This window comes from Chaetura pelagica, unplaced genomic scaffold (genome assembly GCF_000747805.2).
Source record: "Chaetura pelagica isolate M959 unplaced genomic scaffold, ChaPel_1.0 scaffold386, whole genome shotgun sequence".
NCBI classification, from domain to species: Eukaryota; Metazoa; Chordata; class Aves; order Apodiformes; family Apodidae; genus Chaetura; species Chaetura pelagica.
Genome location: NW_009953703.1, coordinates 1,899,086 through 1,921,140, shown reverse-complemented (window position 1 = coordinate 1,921,140; position 22,055 = coordinate 1,899,086). Strand labels below are relative to the sequence as shown.

Genomic DNA, 22,055 nt, shown 5'->3' with positions numbered 1-22,055 from the left:
GGGAAAGGAAATGAGGCTGGTGGAACAGGGAGTGAAAGCAGAGGTGAGGCACCTCTGAAGTTCTTGGAGTGAAAGCAGAGGTGAGGCACCTCTGAAGTTCTTGAACAGCATTATCTTGAGTTCCAGTCATGGACGAAGCTAAGATTCTCCTGAGATCCTGAGGCTTGATGTTTTCAGGAGGGCAAGCAGTCATAGGCATGCTTAAAATCAGCTGAAGTTTGGCTTTAAAAGGACAGCCCTACATAATGCTAATACTCTGGAAAATCAGGCTATAGCAATTTTAACTGAGATATAAAAATTATGTTCATTAACACTTGTAAGGAATGCTGTAGAAAAGCCAACCAGGAAATTCAATTTTGAAAATGGGGTTTGAGTAATGTGCAATAAATGTTGAGGATAATTTAGTTTCTTGAGGTGGAGAAAATTACCGTGGGAAGCTCATTTAGATTTGGTACTGATTAATAGGAAGGAAATGGCTAAGATTCTAATGGTGGTAGATAATTTGAATGAAAATCATCAGAATGTTATAGAGTTCATGATTCTTAGGAGAAGTGAAGGATGACAATATCAGCAAGACATTTTAAAAAAAAAAAGATTTCAACAAACTCAGAGAACTGGTAGCTTCAGCTCTTGGGAACATGTTGTATGCAGGTGGGAGCGGAAGCTACCAAGGAAGACTTAGTGAAGGGCTGAAGAACAAATGGACTCCATTTTCTATACCAATATTATTATAATAGAAAACCAGTAGCATGGGGAAAAAGGTGTGTGTAGCTCTGTATACAGCTTGCATGTTGCATGAACTTGCGTGCTGAAGCTTGAAAACATCAAACACAGCTTGTGTAGCACTGGTTTTAGTTTTTCTTGATATCAGAGTAATGTAGAACCGTGTTTCTTTTCTGATTCTCAAATTGTTTCACAAAATTTAGAAACAAGCATGTAACTCAAGGTGAACTTAAAAATACAGTATAGAAATCAAGAGTGTAAATGAAGCTACAGGAGGATGTTAGATAACAAGAATTACGTAAATGGTTTAGAAGTAAGGGGAAGCTGAGTGAAATATCTCTCAATTATTTACTGACAAATGGGGAAAACACAACATGGGGAATGTGCAATTGCTGTTGTTGTTGTTTCCTGTCTGCAGCCAGGAGAGGAATGAGCTAAAGAATAAGTATTTCAATAAATTAGATGTTCCCATGTCAGCAGTCCTGTGTGAATACAGAAGGAAGTAATAAAGAGCATCTAGTGTATATCTTCTGGGTGAGAAATTGCTCAGTCCTAAGGAAGTAACGAAAACCAAGTCCTACCAAGAGAAACTGAACCTATGAACCAACCCTCTCCCTTCTGCCCCACCTCCCTCCCCCTCCAAAAAAAGTAAAGGAAATTGTAGATTACTCATCCTAACTTTTCTGTATTGAAAACACAAGAACAAGTTATTACTCGAGATACAAGCTTTTCAAGAATCAGATTCTGATAAACTGACCAGTATGGATTTATTGAGAACAAATTGTGCCCAGTTAATTTAATCTCCTCTTTTGACAGCATAGATGCTCTAATTAAGGGAAGTGATAGATTTTTGACACATGAAATTTTTATCAGGAAGCTGAGAAACAGCGACTTGAATTAAATACTCAGCTACTTGAAAAAACTCATACTTGATATCAGTGTGAAAAAAGTCTGGCTCCATCTCCTTAACTGCCTGTTATCAGGTATTGATACACATTGATAAGATTTCCTGGGGCCTTCTCTCCAGGCTGGAGTCCCAGCTTCCTGGCCTCTTCTTGTGTGACAGATGCTCCAGTCCCCCAGTCTTTGTGGCTGTTCACTGGACTCACTCCAGTATGGCCATGTCCTTCTACAGGAAGCCCAGAACTGGACTTGTCTCAGCAGCACTGAGTAGAGGGAAAGGGTCACCTGCCTTGACCTGCTGGTGATGCTCTTCTTAGTGCAGCCCAGGATGCTGTGGCCTTTCTTTGCTGCACAGGCACTTTGCTGCCTTATGATCAGCTTGTCCATCAGGACTCTTGTGTCCTTCTCAGCAAAGTTTCTCCTGTCAGTTGGCTGCTATATGTTCACTATTTGTGATCAAACTGGAGTCCTACAGAAAACTCTTCTTGTCCCAGTTCTGTGTGATACTTGTCTGAACAGCTAGTGTGCTTGAGTAATAACATTGGTGGATGGTGCAGAGCTGAAAGAGGTAGCAAACACAATTGAGAATATATTAAATGATACTGAAATTATTGATGAATTTCTCAAAATGGGAAGAAAAAATGATTGCACAAAGATGGCATGGGAACTGAAGATGTTCACCATCTCCAGGTGCTTTGGGAGATACAATAGATGACAAAGTGAATGAAAGTCAACAATTTAAAATGCTAAAATTCATACTGGGTTTGTCAAACTCATGAGCATTTTGTATGTAAAACACCAAGGGTGTTACTGTGCACTGGTGAGGCTGCAGGTGGGATTCTGTGGGCACTGTGTTGTGAGAAAGCGAGTAATGAGAGATGATTAAATAAGGACCTAAGAAGAACTGGGTTTGCTTTGTTTAGAGAGGGGAAGAGTGGATACAAGCCCTTACCATTTCATACATGCTGGGTGTCAGATGACAAGGTAGAATAATTTTTATTTCTAGGTGGACAGAGATGAATAAGTTTTAGCCTGATTTAAAAGAGCAATTATTTGGGTTAGATTCTTTAAGTATTTCTGTGAGACTTCAAAAGTGCTGAATCAGGCATCTGAAGGGAGAGTGTATGGAGCTGCAGAGCTGCTTCAGAGTGGCTGTTGAAGAAGCAGGAAGAGGATTGCCCTGGGTGCACTGATCCTGCCTCAGGGCTGGGTGAAGCAACCTCCTGCCTGGTCCTGCATCCCTTTGTGGTGGTCTCTTGATAGCGTGTGTTGGAGTGAAGGCTTTTAGAGCTTGGTATTTTTAGTGCCAGTCATTTTTACTAGGTCTGTACTTGTAATTTGTGTTCATGCTGTGGCTATTCTGAAGTTTTCCTTCTACTCTAATGCACTGTGATCTTGCTGCTGCAGCTTTGGCCTTAGCTTCAGCTGAAAAAGTAACACATGTAAGTGAGCTAATATGCACACAGTTATGCTGTCTTGGACAAATCTGATGAAGTCCACTATTAAAAGATGCCTTCATGGTCCTGGAATATGGAGTTCTGTTGAGATCCCTTTTCACTAGCATCTGTTTTTGAAGTTTGACTACAGCGTCTGAAGAAGTACTAATGCCCTTCCCAGCAGTTAAGCCAGCTCACAGTACTTTATGCAGCCAAGGATTCTGGTTGTTTTAGCTGCAGAGGTATAAAGGTAAACCTTAGCCTTGCTTTCATGCTGCATTCTGGGCTGTAGGGTTTGTGAACTGAGTTTCCAGGTGGATTGATCTTGCATCGACTCAGGTCAAGCAGAGAGTTAGCCTCTGTTGGTTTCAGTGATTTTCCTATCAGGAAGTTATCATCTGCAATTTCTAGACCCATAAACATGGGTTACTAGCAGCAGCCTGAGACCACCAGAATGTGTTTTCAGAAACAAAATCTGACCGTTTGATTTTTGTTGTTCTTTATTCTTTTCTCCTGTTCAGGTGTTAAAGTAGTTGCTCATGCTTATTTTCTTGTCTGATTTGATGTTCAGTTGAACAGACATTTTTTGATGCGTCTCTTAGGCTATTGATTTATCTTCCTGCCAGGTGCTGTTCTGCTGAACTACTGGTAAATATAAAGCAAGTCATGGTAGCTTTTGATCCAATGTAATATTCCTTCCTTTCTTTAGCTAGTGGTACAGGGCTCACCATTTCAAAATAGAAATGAAATAAAAAGCATGTTTTTAACCAAAACAGGTAGGTCACTGACTTGAGGTGCCAGCTGTGTCTGGAAGGCAGTTTTTTTTCCTCTATTTTACAGGCAATGCCAGTGCAGTGAAGCAGTCCCGGTACAGGATTATCATTCAGGAGGCTGCCAATGGGGGACAGGCATGCCCAGATACCTTGTATGAGGAAAGAGAATGTGAAGATACTCCCATCTGTCCAGTGTATCGGTAAGAAGTGTTAGCTTGGAATCAGTCTCTTGCTAGTGGGTGTCCACTTCTTTGAAATGACTCTTGTGTGATTGCCTCGCACACTTTTCAACAGAAAACAATATAAAACTGGAAAAATGCATTTGCAAACAAATAATGTACCTCACTGAATGTGTTAAAAGTAGAGTTTAAGTTAGAGATTTCAATGGATCTGGCGTCATCAGAACAAGTGCCAACAGACACAGCTCCTAGAAATGGTGGCCTCAGAGGTCAGTGTGTTTAAGGAAGATATTACTGGGAACTCCCCCCCCAATGTATCTAAAATCAGTGTAAGCTGTTTGGAACCTCAAGCACTTGGCTGCTTTAATCATAATTGTAAGCTTGTTGCAGAAACTCTTGGCTTTTCCCCTGATGCTCTCACTCCAGTGAGTAATACACACCAAAAATTCTGGTCAGACAAATAGTACAATGCTCACCACTCTCCATGAAAATTCCATGACCCATCTGTTATACAAGATTAGTAAACAGCAAAGCATTCTGTCTTTGCAGATAAATCGTCATCCCACACACCTTGTAGGTCACGGTTTCAGGGCAGAGTGGGGAGCTGAAGATGGTGCCAATGCAGGAGTGGCACCCCTCAGCTCTGCTTGGCTCCCTGCTGTGTGGGACTGGGGAGAGCTGCTGTCTCATGTCCATGACTGACACACATCCCAGCACAGAAACCAGGTTGGGTATGGCATCAATTGTAGGGCTTACAGGAAGGGAGAGCCTGATTTCAAAGCCCACTGGAGATGTTCCCTGTGTGTTTAATGTGAACCATGCTTTGAAAAAAATGAGGAAGGAAAACATAGTTGGAAGATGATACGGATTTCTAGAAGGTGAACCTTGCATCTGAGTTTCAGTTCACAAGGCTTATTTCAGGAGTAATTTCAGCTTTTTCACTCTTCTTGAAGTCTCCATGGTATGTCATCATCTATAACTGAAGTTCTTGCCTGTATTTGAGGTATTGACTGTTCTCCAGTTTTAACAACTGAATTGTTCACCTGCGTTTCCTCTCACAGGTGGAAGACCCACCGCTGGAGTCACTGTGTGCTCGTGCCAGATTTGGTGAGACAGGCATTGCCAGGGCACAGTGAGGCGTGTGGACATGGTTTGCAGTCAAGGGGTAAGCTTTCTTCATGCTGCTTCCAAATATTTAAGGTATTGGTATGTGAGATTTAAGTAGGGTTTTTACTCTTCTGCACTAGATAATTTGGAAACTAAGTGACTCAAGCACTTACAGTGTTTTAGGAGGTGGACCCATTGTAAAGTTTGGCTACTGTGTTGGATGTTAAAATAACAAGATGAGAGTGTGCTTGGAGTATGGAGGAGATTTATACTTTGTGTTCAAGTATCTTTACAGTAACCTGCTCTTCTGCCTAAAGATTAAGCATATGGGCTATAAAAAAAGATCTGTCTGTAGGAATCTATGAAGCAATCCATTATTGGTGCTGAAAATAGAACAGATAATTTCCTAGTGATTTTAAATCTTACTAATAATTTGCCTGAGGCCTAATTTTCATTTAGACTATTAGAGTGTTTGGTGTGGGTAAAGGCTTTAGGCTCCTGCCCTTGGCATGATTAAGCACTTGGAAAATACAGTGATCCCACTGTGTGAACAAAAGCATAGAGAAGAATTTCACTGTTCAGAGTGTGTGATTAGAGGCTGGTGGCTCCTGCAGAGGACTGGAGATCTGGCTCTTTTCAGTATCCTGTGAAATCTAATGAAACCTTTAAGAAAAGGTTATTTTTATTGAGAAAAAGAATTACTATACAGGTATGCTAACTGAAGAAAGTTGACATAATAATTTACTCCTTTGCCAGGGTAGAAACTGTTCTTTAAAGATGAAGTGAATTTCTTACATAATCTGGAAACAAAGGAAAAGAAAGAAAAGCCCTGACAGTATGTGGGCTGTATCTGAAAGAAGAAATGTGTTTTAAATTAAAGCTCGAAGAGTAAATATCTTGAACAAGGTTTTGGCCACAAAACCTTTACACAGGTTTTTAAAAGAGAACTCTTTAAATTGTGATGTCCTAAAATGTATTCCTCCATCTCCATATGAAGAGAAGGTAATCTTTATGCTCCAGCAGGTGCATGAACTTTGTATTAATCTTACTCTGATAGAATTTGAAGTATAATAGAAGAGTATCATGCTTATTTTTGCTGCGTGGAGAGTCCTCCAACAGCTGCATAGGCTTTGTGCTGTGTGCGTGGTTATAATGGAAAAGGAATCTCATAACCTGGTGGGTTTAAGCAAAATTGGTTTCAGTGCCATGTTCACTTTTTGTAATTAACTGTGGTTTTTGCACCACCTTTGTTTTTTATAATTACATGGTGTGATGGAACCCATCTGCTAGGTGTTATTGCAGATGGGTGGGGTTTCAGGAAAACAAGTTCTCAGATGGAACCCATGGAAGAAGTTTTTCAAGATGTTTCCTACAAAGAGGAGCGATCTCTATGGGGAAAGCAGCTGAAGCAAAGCTGCTAACTGACCATATTGCTGCTGATAAACAAGCTGTTAGATTTTCAGTGATTCTGTATTTTATCCATGCAAGTGTTTAGTAAGGGAAACTGTCATAAAACTGCTGTTAATACTTGATGCTACATGAACTCTTCAAGAGCAGCTAGCATGTGTGAGGAGGTGCTGTCTCACCATATTGTCAGGGAGTAGCCATTCAGCCAGGGGTGGCATTTGCTTACATGCCTTGCAGGGTCTTTTCAGTTTATAGATGTTGATGCTGGAGAGCTTCTGATCCACTCATTCTTGACTATGAAGGAGATGTTTGGAGATATTTTTGAAATGCATGAGGTGAGGCTGGTAATTTGGATTTGTTCAGCCTGGAGAAGTGTCTAATAGGAGTGGGGCTCACAGAGAAGATAGAGCCACACTGTTCCCAGAGGTGCACAGGGAAATACCAGAAGGTAACAGCCATAGGGTGTAGTGAGGGAAATTCCCAGGCTGCCCAGAGAGACTGTAAATTCCTTGGAAATACTGAAAACTAAACTGAATAAGGTCTTGAGCAGCCTATTCTAACTTCGAGTTAAGTCCTGGTGAGAGCAGGCATTGGATCTTCAGAGGTCCCTTCTGTTCTAAATTATATTGTAAAATTCTGTGAGTCTGTGGGACTTCCCAGGAGAATCTCTGCCATCGGTGGAAGAACGCCAGGTATTATAAATAGATGCTTTTCTGCAATATTCAGGCACCCTCCAAATGAGTTTGCATTCAAGGTGTCACCACCACTCCACACAGTAATTGGCTTGCATAATGTGTCAGCATCTTTAGCCAGTAAGTGCTTATTCTCTGAAGAGTATTTATATGAATTTGCCCAATTTCTTTTTTTTGCCATGTAACAGCAATTACCTCTTTAACCACAGAAGATAATCAGTCTTGCTGTTCCTTAGAGCATCTGTTTTAAGAATTTTTTTTCTTTTGCTGCCCAGATCCTGTCTGTCTCGTAAATAAGAGCATTTTTGTTTTCAATGACTGTTGTATCTAGCAAATTATATAGGGACAGTGAAATCATATAAATTATTTGTAAAGAAAGAAAGTGTATGTTTATGTGTACCTATTTAGGATGATGACTGTGCTGAGGGAAAAAAATTAAGTCTGAATTGACTTTCAGGCTCCATTCTTTCTCTAGGCTAGATTCTGACGCAGATGCTTACAGGCCTTGTTCTCTGAGTGTTTTCACTGAAATTGCATGTAAATGTACTATGTAACATGGAGAAGATACCAGAATTTGTCTGTGAATAATAAGCAGAATAGCAGAGGAGATGACAGCCATCTGAAGCTGCAGTTTTCATGACTTTATCTTGGAATTATATTACACTAATTCCAGCAGCCTTTCTTTTTAGGTATCAGCTTCAATGGATGAACTTGTTCAGAAAACAATCCTGCAGTAAGAGAAAAGTAGTATTTAGGACTAAGAAGTACAGTTGTTTTTCAGACTTCATTAAGGCATGATTTGCAAAAAGCCCCGATATAGAGCACTCAAGTAAAACAGGGTGGGGATGTTACTGCTGCTTGACAGTGATGCAGACAACATTTCTAACTAAATGAAGAGCTTTACAAGCTCTTCTGTTGCTATATAGCTGTCATTCTGCTCGACAAGTGACTAATTTACTAGAAGGTGTCAAGACTGTGAGAAAATAGCTGCTCCTTTGGATGCCCTTCAGTGACTTTACTGTTCTCAGATGTTTGTGATGGAGGATCCTTCAGAAATGACCGCTCCCTTCAGTGCTGACATGAGCAGCCACCTCAAACATTTCAATTTTTGGGGAAAAAATGTATTGCTCATTACAAGGGATTGTTAAGATTTAGTTAGTGGATGGAAAGTCTATTTTAAGAGAGTGTCTTTTGAAGGCTGCTTCAAAAGCCATTGATAAAGTAAATAGACATGTATTAAAGACCAGACTGATGTAATGAGACTCTGCTTTAAAAACTAGTCTTGGAAGTACATTGTCAACACGGTAATACAAGAAGTAGTTACTTTCCAAAAGCAAGGAGAAGCTGCAGCAGTGGAACATGTCATGTCTTATTTCTTCTGCTCCTGCTGGTTCTTAACTGTGTGATTCATTTGGACAATTTGACCATATCTCCCCCCCATTAACAAGACAGTGAGTCTGTCTGAGAGCTGTAACTCCCCATCGCAAGAATACGAGAAATGCTGTGACACAGAGCAGAAAATATTCTTAGAGAAGAATGTATTGGTTTATATACAGGAAAACAACAACAAACCTACCAGTGCAATAATGGGAAACTATTCCTCTGCTTTGGAGAAGTGCTGTCTCCCTGGCTCACCTGAAGTCATGGAGTGGATCCATACTGGAAAGCCTCACTGGGCAGCACAGGGGAATATATTTTTTGTTAGGCTCTACTGTCAGACCAGATATGGTGTATTTCTAACCAGATTGTAAATTCACACCAATGGTCTTTGCTAAGGTGGTTTGTGTTAAATATAATCCGTTTCAGTTGAAAAGCTGATACATGAATTGACAGTGAAAAAGTAGAATGCAGGCAGCACCTGACTCAGACAATTTAAGATTCCTGTCTCCTTCACTGCAGGTTTCTGGCTCTTGCTCTGGAGCTTCCTGATAGCTATAGGGATATTGCAGACAAGTCTGGTTTTAAGACCGAGATGCAGATCAAAACCTTATCATTATGAGAACAAAAATTGTAACAATCTGCTATCTAAGTGTGTCTAAATGCAATAATAGTTCCAGTAAAATCCTACGTAAAATACAGGCAGAACTGTGATTACAAATTTGTAATAAATTAGTGACTGTTAATGTGTTCCATATTAAGCAAGATGAAAGAATGAATTTTGTTATTGCCTGGTAGCATTGCATAAGCAAAAATATTTCAAATATGTGTCTTTTAGCTGCCTTATCTCATGTATTACCAATCTGTAACACAATAATGGCCATATACATTACTGTTTCTGCTGAAATTATTTTCTGGTAACCTATTTATAATGAGATGAGCCATTGAAAAAGCATCAGCGTTACTTTTTTTTGTTCATAAGATAGTCACCCAACAGTTCTTATTCCCTTTTTTGTTGGTAGTTAATGTAGCTGCTGATTAGCTAAATTAAGAGATGCATTTGTTGTAATTTGAGTTGCAGAATGCTTTTGCACAGAACTAGCAATTTCAGGAAGTACATATAACAATCCTGTTATAGTTTATAAGCTAGAGGAAATGTGATAGCCTGAAGTTTACAATGAAAATGTGGCAAAGGCACAGACTGCTTCAGTTGGTGGTATTTTATGAGCAGTGCTTTGTGGTGCAGCCCTGTGTATAAATCTGTCCAGCTGATAGCAGCTTACCTGTCATCAGAAGCTATCTCCAATATTAATTTTGCCTGGTAGGACACTGGCACCTTGAGCCTTATTCTGAGCAATGCTGGGGGTTCATTAGGTTTGTCAGTGTTTTTTCCGATGATGCTAGTGCAGGGTAATGAGTGCTGTCAGGCACATAAATGGGAGTACAGCAAGCTGAACCTGAGTAGTCTTAGTTGGTGTCACTGTCTGGAAGGCATCTGCTTGGCATCTGGTGGCACTTGTAGCAAATAATCAAGGGAAAAATAATTACCAGGACAGGACTCAGCTCCTGTGTGCGATACATTTGAAAGGAAAGTTGGTGAGGCAAAATCTCTAGGATAGGGATTGAGGTTGCGGGGTGACCCTTCCAGGATTGAGAGACTCAATCTGTTGTCAGCCATGACTGCCCAGGGCTTTGCTGACACTTTACCTGTAGCTGCTCTATATTGTATTGCAAATTCATGAAGCACGTGCTATCTGTATTGTTATTTTCTGGTCGCTGATAATGCAAATGCACGTGTATGCTTAACTGTCTTCGGTATTTTCCCTACCAGTGTGTGTAATGTGTCTGTAACACATTCTGGGTGTTTGCAAATTGTGAATACTTTGAAGGGCGGGCCAAAAATACAAGTTGGATAAATTGAGCATGCTCTGAAATCATAAAAGTGAAATTTTCATTAAAGGAAAAAAAAAAGTAGAGTGGCACTATGTAGAAAGATGGGCAGTGGTGCTGTGAAGGTAAATCTGGAATGAAGAGTTATGGACTATGGGTGAGTAGCATTATACTGTCATAAAAAAAACTCTTAAGTTTTCCTTCTCGTCTCCAAGTTCCTGAAGCGTATTCTTCTGATTCCTAAAACAGAGTATTTTGAACAGGTAATGCTCCCTTTAATTATTGTTTAATAACACTTTCTGCCTGTGTAAATAATGAAAAACAACTAAGGTCAATTGAAAACATCTGAACTTTCTCTCGAGTAATTCCAGTTCCTGGTTTGCCAATAGATTCAGAAGATACGAGTAGCTTACTTTTCAAAATACCCACATTTCATTAACAAAAAGAAATCAGATATTTAGGAGTCTAAGCTTTGGTGAGTATCAGTGAATGAATTAACTTAATTAAACTTTACCCTTGATTTTACATTTAAAACTAACCTTCTTTCTTGGTGAACTGGGTGTTTCTGTGTGCAGGAGTTAGAGGGATTTATCACTGCAGTATGGATGGTTTGTTTATTCCACGAGTCTGGATTGTTTGTGTCTGATTTCTATCAGTTTACCTATAAGATTTGGTCTTTACATTATTTCCCAAAGTCTGGTTTTAATTGTGGATTTGACAGTAGATTAGCTTTGTGCAAATTGTGTCACAGTGTTTCACAATGGGGAAAATAAAGAAGAATTAAGGAAAAGGAGACAAAAATACAATGCTGATGTTACGTATGCATTCTTAGCCTTTCATGCACCAGTTGAATTGGGAAGATACCATTTCCCAGACAGATTTTCAGCGGGGTTTAATTCAGTTTTGGAACGTCAGAATTGACTGGGAGCAGGAAGAGAGGGGAAGGGACAGATGAGGCTACGCGAGATCAATCTCTTTGAGCATTTTGTGGCTGCCTTTGACATTCCTGCAGTTTAATTTATGACAAATAAAATCACCTGCTTGAGGAGGAATAATCCTGGGCCAGTTTCTTAAAACCTCAGTGCACAGCAGAGTCATCTACATAAATACTTGCATGATTGTGCTGGAGTCTGCAGCTGGGTGCTGGTTTGGGGAATGGAAATTTGCCCTCATATTGTATTATGTCCCACTCATCTCCAGGTAATGTGTTCCTGTAGACCCATTTTTCTTTCCTTGCGTTGATAGGACAAGGGGAAGAAAGATTGATCCTGATTTTCCAGTGACAGGTTGTTCACAGAAGAGTGATGGTGGACTACCCTCCTTTTTTCATGGGCAATGTCAGCGGGCATCGCAAGATGCTTAGAACAGTGCTACAATATTTCAGTCTGAGTCTGGCCCAGCTTCCACCCCAGGTATAGCCACTGTAAGAGTATTTCATAGATGGTAGGAGAGTTGTCATGACATTATTTTTTAGACGCCAACTAATAGCAAGAAGGGCTCCAACTAATTTCTGTCACTGCAGCCTTATACCAACAACATAAAAATCAAGGAGACTCTTAGAGAATTTGTCCTGACAGCAGTCTGCAGTGCCACATTTTATCCAAAAGCAACTGAGTAATCTGTCCAATCTCCATAAAACAAAGATGATGAAGTCTGCATCAGATAAATTACATAAGATTTCCTTCAAAAACAGGACAGTATGTTTCACTCTGTACAAGGAAATAAGCAGGCTTTCTAGCTTAACTGTATACTGTTCCTATCTGATAAGCAAAACCAATACCAGCATCTTAGTACCACACACAGCATTTGTTTTCTGGAGTGGGGTGGGGGGGAATTTGCTTGCTCAAGTAGTGTCTTTTGAAGCCGGAAGGCAAAAACACTGAAAATGTAGATTACAAGCATGTACCAATAGAAGGATTGTTAAAAGATCAAAATAATGAGAAGTATAGCAGAGGAACATCAAAGCTTTACAGGCTGTGTATTTCTGCCTTTATTAGGTGGAAGGAGGGAAGAAGGGGGAAAAGGTTTTAGATCAATAGGAAATGGCCTGATCACCTCAAAGGCAGCACCATCCAAATGTGTACAATTTACAGGAATTGCTAGAGCATCTCAGTCATAAAAGTCCCAAATGATCTGACAGTACTCACACCATATTTAACAGGTACAGAGAGGGAGTCAAGATCATCTTATCTGAAGGAAAGTCCTTTTTAAATGTGAGGGTAGATAGATTTTCATTTTGTCTTTCATCCCTCTGATTAAGTTCAGCTCTCTTTGGTCCTCCTAAGATTTCTTTCATCTAATGTGTAGTCTCTGTGATCTAAGCAGTTATCGTTGGTGAAAGTAATTTTTGGGGGCCTTTTTTAAATGATGGGTTGTCATTAAACAGAGTATAGTAGATGAAAGAGGTCCAAGAAGAACCAAAATGTGCGGAGACTTAGATGAAAGATATAATGAAGAGCCATCTCTCCCTCAAACTGGAATCGGGCCCTTCCTATTACAAGTTGTTTTTTACACCAGCTTCCAATGATTCAAAATCCTGGTAATGAGCAGTTGATTCGGACTTTTCATAGAAATCAGTAAGCCTGGGTGGTCGTGGTTTGTGGAGAGGATGTTATGAACTATAACTGAAATCTTTTCTGTGGCCGTGGTGGGTTGTGAGTAGGTCTGATCACACACCTTCATGTGCTCCTAATAGAAATACAGGAGCCATTTAATCCTAAAACTGTGTTATGTTGACTTAGAACCTGAAACATGAGGGTTTATAATCCTTAATATTTTATATAAGCTCATATAACTTTCACTGTAACTAGCTATGAAAATACCTTCCTTTTTCATGTTCTTCCAAATCTCTTGGCTCCTCCTGTGTTTTTCTTACCTCAGTTCAATTGGTTAACCCTGCAGTGAGGAAACTATTTTAGTTTCTTGATTTTCAATCTAATTGAGTCATCCTTTGTTCTTAAGACATTTGAGTCCCATTGGTCTCCTTTTTTGTTTGCTGTTTTATATAACACTTTTATGCTCTTCTTGTTCGCCCCTCCATGTTGCAGATAGTTTCATTCAGTACTGATTTAGATCTACTTTTGCTTTTATAAAATTTTCATTTCCTCCTTGTCACCGTCGTGCTGTTTACAAATCCAAAGATAATTCACACCAAAGCCACTGTGGTTCATAAGAAAATTGTTAAAAATTCATCTGAGCTGAGCAGGATATGGTCCAGGTTCTAGAAAATGGCCTTAAGGAGAACTTTTCTTCTGGGAAACCCTGAAGCATGACCAAAAATAAGCAAGTTTATTAAAAAGTTTTTCTACTGTTAGTTGAGGAAATACTTGAGATGTTATTCTCTGAATCTTTACCAGAATAACCTCTTCCTTGTTTATAATGGTCTCAGTCAAGTGGAATATGAAATTGTGAGATATTCTGGTGTCATTAGGTGGAAGGATGAAGACTGCTCATTTATTCTTTTAGTATGAAAGAACCAAAGGAGCTTAGTTTGATATTTATTTTACTTAGGTGAAGAAAGGAATTGTTTTGGGTTGAAATGCTGATCCTGCCTAAATTAGTGAAATATTAAAGGACTCAGTTATTTGGACACTACGCTCCCCCCAAAGAACCCTCCAAACTGACAAACCAACTGTTGGTGAAAGGAAGACGGGAGCTGGTGAAAGGAATGCAGAATTTGATTTATAGCAGATATTGTTCGTTGTCAGAGAGCCAAGGCTAGGACTGCCTGGGGAATTTCCTTCAGATGAGCTTGGTAAAAGTGGTAGTTTGCATTTTCCCTTATTCTGCGTTAGTTAGAAAGCACTTCTTGTTGGAAATTATTGAGTCAGGTTTTATGGAATAGTTAAGCACTAATATTGAACATGAATATTAGCCTCCTAAATAGGAGAACTCATCGGTCTGGCTTAGTATTAACCTTCAGGCACAAGATTTGTTGAATGTGACATGTTACAAAAGTGCAAAAACAATCCTGAATGTCATGTTGATTGAATATGAATTTGTATATTTATATCACTCCAGTAGCTTTATGTCTTTATGTTTTAGACGTGAGTTTTCAATTTCAGAATAAATGAATAACTTTGGCTGAAACTATATTTCAAAATTCCCAGCATCTTTCTTTCAAACAGGGGCACTGTAGTGTCAGTGGAGTAACTGGAAGTGATGGGAATACTTAGAAAGTGCTTGCATTTACAAGAGCATGTCAGCTGACTGTGAAGTGGCCGATACTACATTTGCTTTATGCATCCAGTGGTGCTCTTTTCTTTTAACACCCTTTCTAAATATGTTCAAAAACTTTAAAAATACTGAGCAGTGTATTTAGTGCTTTCAAAACCAGTCTGGTGATTGCAGCATTAATACTTCCAAGCATTTTTCCTGTTGGGAACATCCCTTCTCCACTTTTGCTAACAGTATTGTCATTGATTTGTTTCTCAAAGAGTCAGGAGAAGATTCCATCTTCTTTATATTATAATAAATCAAGAAAAACTTCATCAAAAAAAGTGGAATTCCACTGGAATAAAATTACTACACAAGAAAAAAGCCATCTCTATACTTTGATGGCAATAGATAGTAATGAAAAAACTGTCACCTTCTAACAAAGATTTTTCTAAAGTCAATTTTTTTCCTGGCAGCCGCTGGTTTTGCCTGGTACGTGCACCATTTATCAAAGGATTGCTGATACTGGCTTTGTGAAATAAGGGAAGTTTGGAATAATATATTCTGATATTTGACAGAGTTTTCCTCAAGTAGGGTATTTTGTAATGTCAAATTTGGATCTTGGATATGAAGCCTTGCAGCAAATGTGACTTCTTACTACTTTTTTTGGTCAGTTCTAACATCAGTACTATTGTTCCATCTTGACAGCTCACTGAAATTTCAGTCCTGCATCATGTATTTTTTTCTTGGATATGTGCTCCAAGTTGATTGAAGTTTCTCCATGTTCTCTCTTCTGTACTGTCTTTTGGTTATTAACCTTCTGTATCTTTGTGTTTGTCCTGGCTTTTGTGGTGGCAAAGGAAACGCCTGAACTAGAGGTATGTAGTTTGAGGGGATCAAGCTGATAACTGAAAGGTAATGGGCTTGTCAAAGGCCATCTACTTCAGGGTGTGTTTGATGAGGGGTGAAGCAGATCAGCGTGTCCTCAGGGCATGTGCGGCTTGAGAGGACAGCACTTCCAACCACCACACTGCCACAGGGATGAGTGGGCTCCCACTCCTCTGCCCTTGCTGCCCATGAGCCTTTGCTGCTGTCTTCTTGTATTCCTTATGCTTTGGGTAGGGCATCCTAGCGATAGGTGCCTGATGATGACATTTGAGAAAATCAAGAGGAAATTGGTCTGCAGAACCGAGCAGCTTTGTGCAGACATGAACTCTTAGGAGAGTTTGAGGGATTTAGTTCCTCTGTTGCATTTTACCTCCTTGAAGCATGTGGTGTGGTCATGGCAGTTGTCATTTGGGGCACACTGGAGAACTGGTGGGGCCAATCAGATGTATCACTCTTGTGAAAATTTCCTTTGACCAGCAAGTGCTTTTCCAGTAGCTCTTTGAAAGGCTCAGTTAGTGGAGCGCATAAAAGCTCCTGCCTGCAAGATGGATGGGTTGTGTGTGGGCTGTGTTGCTGGTGAAGTTGCATGTTAGCAAACCTCCAAACTAACAGGAAATACATTTGTTCTTTAAAAGAAATAGAACTCTTTGGTCACTAGTTTAATGGAGTATAAATTTTCATGTAATCTAAGCATATCTGGTCTTAATAATTAACTTCTGTGGTGTATGAAAGGAAAAGCTACATCAGCTCTATGGTGTGATGAGATGGATTGCTTTCTATCTGCTCATCATGATGATTAATTGTAGCGTTTATAGGGAGATGGTTACTTTTATTAATTTTTGGGTTTAGATCAGATATCTTGCCTTTTTGCAAGCTTATTTAAATGTAAATACTCTGCAAATCTGGAATGAAAGCAGAAACTTTCAAATTTTAAGTGCTTTGAAGACAAACAGAGCAAGTATGTCTCTGCTTAAATTGTCTTATCTGAAGATTTTGAAAGGTGCCTGTCTTTCCTAGTGAGACGAATTTCACAACAAGGTGTAAATATTGAAAGTAACCATGAAAGAAATTCAGAAGGATTATGACATTTCATTTGACCCTGAGAGCTGGTGTTTCCAAGGGGCAAACTTAATAATCTTGAAACATATTTTCAATTTGCAGTTGGAGCTGTGGTTTTGCAAGTATTAAATATTTACTGTGAGTGAAATAATCACCTGATGTGTTTCCAGAAGTTAAATACACTCAATTTTTTTGGCTTTCATTCAGTAAAATTGGAGTGTGTGCTTTGTGAAATGTAAGCTTTCAGGTTTGCAGCAGTAGTGATGGATATGGGAGTACAGCTACAATTAGCACTAACCTGTCAAGCAGGTTGGTCAGGGGAGCTCAGTGATCCTGTTGTATTTCCTCCCAACATAGCCATCTTCTTCCATTACTTGAAAATCAGTGGATATGTGCTACATAGATGGAGGTCAGCCACAGGTTTTTACTCGTGCTAGGTTTTCACAGTGAGAATAGTGGAAGCAAAAGAAATAATGTCTGGAAAGCATTTACTGAGCAAAAGTCTGAAACTTGGGTAAAGTTGCAGCAGGGGTGTAGGGAATTTTTCCTACTGCTTAAAAATATTCCTGGGTTGCTAAAATCATATTGATTAAATTATAAACAAAGTACTTTCTTGAAATCTCATGGTGACTGGCATAAACTCCCTGATTGAATTATACTTTAAACAGAATGCTGTAAGGGAAAATGTCTTTACCAGTTACGGTTATATATATATTTTTTTTTTCCTTAAAAGTTTTCTTATTAAAAATTCCATCCCAGGATTTGCTCAGGAGATAAACTAGACTCAACAAAGAAGTTAATGCAAAAATAAGCCATTGCAATGGCATCTATGAGCAGATACAATAAGCAAATAAGCAATTTGCAGATAGAAAGTCAACATCCCATGAAATGTTTATAAAGGTAATATTTAAGATCTCATAAAATCAAATTGTATTCAGATAAAATAACAAAAGTTAGTAATAAAACAGTGGTGAATTAGGCCCAGAGCAAATCATAAAGCAAAAGGCACTATTCAGTTTCAGAGTTGTTCTTTAGTGCTAAGAACACTGGATGTTTCTGTGTCAACTCCACCCAGTCTTGGCATACCCAGTTACTCATGGTTAGAGTGCTCATATACGAATAGAAATACTAAAGACATGTGCTTTTTGAAGCAATATAATTTAATTATTAAGAAAGTAATTGGGATTTCATTTAGGATCCACAGTGCTGTGCATTTTTAGGCTTTTTATCCTCAAAGAAACAAGCTGTTCTAAAATGAGGCTACTGTTTTTGTTTTCTTTTTCAGATTCCATCAGTCTGTAGTGGGGAGACTTTTTTTGTGGTTTTTTTTGTTGTTGTTTTTTTTTTTTAATCTGTGGTAGTTGTTATCTGCTGGATAATTATTTCTTCCAGTATTTTTGTGGAAATAAAAAATAAGCTGATGGGCCTGTATTTCCTTAACCCTTGTATTAAATAAAAAAAAATAAAAATAAAAAATATAGGGCTGTTATAAGGCTAGACAAAGTCATTGCTGATAAGTTGCCCTTCCTCCCTGGAGTCTCAAAGATGCTTGTTACTGGCACATTAAGATTGGGTTCTGTAAGTTTGCTACAGCCAGGATTCTCTAGGACAGACAATTTCAAACTAGTTGGCTTATCCATGACAACTCTTTTCCTGGAAGGGAGACCAAGAGGCCTTAGGTCTTGCCTTTTTTTAACTGCTAATTTTAACACTCCTGGATTGTGCTGATCCGCATAGTGAAAGGTGTTTTTGGGGGAGGTGAGTGGGAGAGTGGAAAGTGTCTGTTTTTTTTCCCCATCTCCAGAAAGATCCTTTGTTACCTTTAATGACTGTAGCTAATTTTGATTTTTGCATGTTTGTTCTGCTAATCTGCAGGAGCTTGACCTAGTTTCCACTTGTTGTTGGAGGACAGTGAAGAGCTCAGCTGATCTCTCGTATACCAGCTTATCCCTGCCATGGTTGTGCCCATTCCCAAGTGGACAGCTTTCCCTTTGGTGTTTTATCTGCTTTCTGAACTGCAACTTCCTTCAATATCTCTTGTTCACCAGCCCAGCTTTCCAGGGTACCTTACTTAGCTTTAATGCAAATGATTTTAAAATGGATTAAAACTGGAAGAGGGGAGATTTAGGTTAGACATTAGGAAGAAATTCTTTAGTGTGAGAGTGGTGAGACACTGGAACAGGTTGCCCAGGAAAGCTGTGGATGCCCCATCCCTGAAAGTGTTCCAAGGCCAGGTTAGATGGGGCTCTGAGCAACCTGATCTAGTGGGAGGTGTCCTTGCTCATGCAGGGGGTTAGAACTAGGAGATCTTTGAGGTCCATTACAACCCAAACCATTTTATGATTCTATGATTTTACATGATTGTATTAGTCTGCCTGCCCATCCCAGCTGTTGTCACCTATGTAGTTTAGTGGCCATTCTCTTTCAGCTGCGCCCTACCCTGTTGTTATCCATTGGCTCCTCCTCATGGCTTCGGCTCTAGCCGAGTAGAGTTTACTCTGTCCCCACCTCAACAGACCAAATTTTTACCAAATTCACCAAAGCAGTCAATTAATTTGCTACGCTTTCTGAGCCGTTCTGCATTCCTGTAGCACTAGATGGAGTGGTGTGGATGATGTCCTCCTACTTGCTCATGAGTTCACCTCATTTGAGGTTCTTTTCCCAGCATAACAAACATGTTCCTTTCACTTTTAATCACCAGGTCAGCATTCAGTAGGTCATTTGTTCTCTATAGACTGAAAAGGTGTGTAATTTTTAGGTAAAATAAAACATGCCACTGTCTTTTGCATGTCCTCCCAGAAGAGCTGTACCCCTTTATGTTACCAGTCCAGTCACGTAAGTTCACCTTTTAAATATTGGCTACAACAGGGTTTCACTCAAATATATGTGATAACTGTGTAAACATTTTTTGAGGCTTATTTTTAAAGCTTTATTGAGTAAATATAGGGTTATTCTGAAAACTCATTCATCATAACTGAGCTATAATGTAAAGATGATGGAGCAGCTGTTGTCATGGCTGGGAAGAGGGGTGTGGGTGCAGCATCAGCACCACCTCCAGCAGCTCTGGGATGAGGTACATTAGGCAGCTTTCTTGTGGAGGAGAAACATCAGGTCCCATTTCTTGATTTCCTTGTGTCAGTTACTCTGAGAATAATAGCTTCATATTGGAAGCAGGTCACTGTTGGTGCTTTCTTCAGTGTTTTTGGAGGTGTAGCAGATTTCGTATGAATAAAAGATAAATTGATTTTGGAAGATAATTACATATAATGTATTTGTTTGGGGTTGTTACCCCACCAGAATCATAATGGAAAGTAAATTAGATTTCATTTTAAACATATATTGCAGAAAGGTAGATAAGCATTTGAAACATTAAGGAGTTAAACATTGCCTCACTTCTTCACGATCTAAGCTCATTCTTTTGCTGGGACAGGACTGTCAGTCTTGTGTCTTTTAAGGTAAACGTAACCTGTGTACTACCTCCAGCATACACTTCTTTTTTTCTGGAATAATTATATATAGCAATGTGAAATGGGCTTCTGTTAAATTGAACAATGTAGAACAAAACAATCAGTGCAAAGCATCATATGAATCTCAACTTACTTTTGTGTGCTTACTGGTTTTATTAGAGAAAACTTGCTGCATTGATTGAGTAGAGAAAAAAATGTTTGCTGTGTGTGTTGTTTATATGCATACACAATTCTCATCACTCACAAAGTTTTGTGGTTTGGGGTGGACTTTTTTAAGCTTCACTGTATTTTAACAGTAGTATGTGTACTTAGGACAGTGGGTTAATACTTAAAATAGTTATTTTGTGAGTTCCTTTATTATTTTCATCAGCCGGAGAACAATTTACTTTTTTTTTTTTCCTAATCTTGGTATAATAGTACTTTAAAATACTTTTTTTCATCACCTTTTGAAAAAAAACAATTTTGTGGCATTATTATTTGAACTGCTGCTTTGGATTCCTATGTGGAAGGCTGTGGGGATGTCTTTGGTTCACACACCTCATGATTTATGAGATAAACAAGTAATTCAAGCTTTGTAGTCAGTGTGCTGTATTATGATCCAGTCATAATTTTTGAATCGACTGTCAGCACATATTAAATCAGAGCATCTATTTGAAACAGTAGTATTTCATAAGCTGTATTTGACAGTTTGTTATCTTATCTGTGAGAACTCCTTTCTTCCTTCATCTTGCCTCGAAAAAATATCCCTGCAATTGAACTTCTGGTAAAAGTCAAGGTCACAGCTTCAGAATAAAATTATATATGGGAATTGGCTGTCTTCTCCTTGAAAATGTGAGTGTATCAAAAGTACTGATATGGTAATCTAGATCTGCAGTGTGTTCTCTTGCGTTTTATTGAAACTAAAGGCTAAGAAGTTTTATTGACTTTTAAAAACTTTTAGTGAAACTTCTCTGAGAAAGTTTCTCAGTAAATCTATATAGATTGAACCTTGCATTGAAAAAAAATAGTAGTTCAGGAATGGCAGTAAATTGCACCATATATATACATATAAAACCTACAAGGAATGGATGTTGTGTATGTATTTAGGTAGAAGTGTGATGTCTATGTAAAATAAACACATGAATTATCTTCAAGTTTTTAGAAAGACAGCAGAAATACCTTGTGTTTTCTGTTGGGTCCATTCCTTGGAGAGGGCTGGGGAAGAAGACAGTATTTAAGTCATAAATCCACCTTCCCCCCCTCCCCCCCCCCGATTTATGATTTTTTCAGAACAAATGTCAGGAAAGAGACTATCTTAATGTGGAAGACTGAGGTGACTTGGTCTTGTTCAATTAAAGGAGGCTGGAGAACATCTTGGCTTTGATTATACAAGCTGTAGTTGATGTACAATGACATGAGAGAAATTTCCCAGAAATCCATTTCAATTTGTGAACTAATTTTAGTTTGATATTTTTGTGTGTCATATTATTAATATATCAACAAAATCTTTAGGATATATGAGTTTTTAATTGTTTTATTAAGTGTTGCCAAAAGTTAGTCTTTGTAACCTCTTTCCAGTAAGTTCAAGCTCTGATTGTAATTTTTCATTATGCAGTTAAAGAATATAGTGATTTTTTTTCATACTTTTGAATGAAAGTCTTTATTTGACTTTTGACCTGCTGTGAGAAATCATTAAGTGCTTCCTAAAGTCTGTATCCTAAATTTTAAAGTTAATTTCTAATGCAGATTATTAAGGCTTTCTTAGTACTTCTGCATTGCCAAGGGAATTGCAGACCCACTTGCTTCTGGGGGAGCCACAGCAGGTGAGATCAGGGACTGGGAGAACTAAATACCCCCCATTGTAGGAGAACAGGTTCATGACCATCTAAAGAACCTGAAGGTGCACAAGTCTGTGGGACCTGAAAGGGTCCATCCACTGGTCCTGAGCTGGCAGATGCAGTTGCTAAGCCTCTCTCTGTCATATTTGAGAGGCCATGACAGTCTGGTGAGGTTCCTGCTG

General features: G+C 38.9%; 1 protein-coding gene across 1 annotated transcript in view; it reads left to right on the top strand.

Annotated features, from left to right (window-relative positions):
* Window positions 1-22,055, top strand: part of THSD7B (thrombospondin, type I, domain containing 7B) — a 266,212-nt gene that overhangs the window by 127,925 nt on the left and 116,232 nt on the right. The window contains exons 11-12 of the mRNA XM_010000390.1: window positions 3,903-4,035; window positions 5,076-5,179. Of these exons, the coding sequence (XP_009998692.1) occupies window positions 3,903-4,035; window positions 5,076-5,179 (237 nt within the window). The remainder of the gene's footprint in view (window positions 1-3,902; window positions 4,036-5,075; window positions 5,180-22,055) is intronic.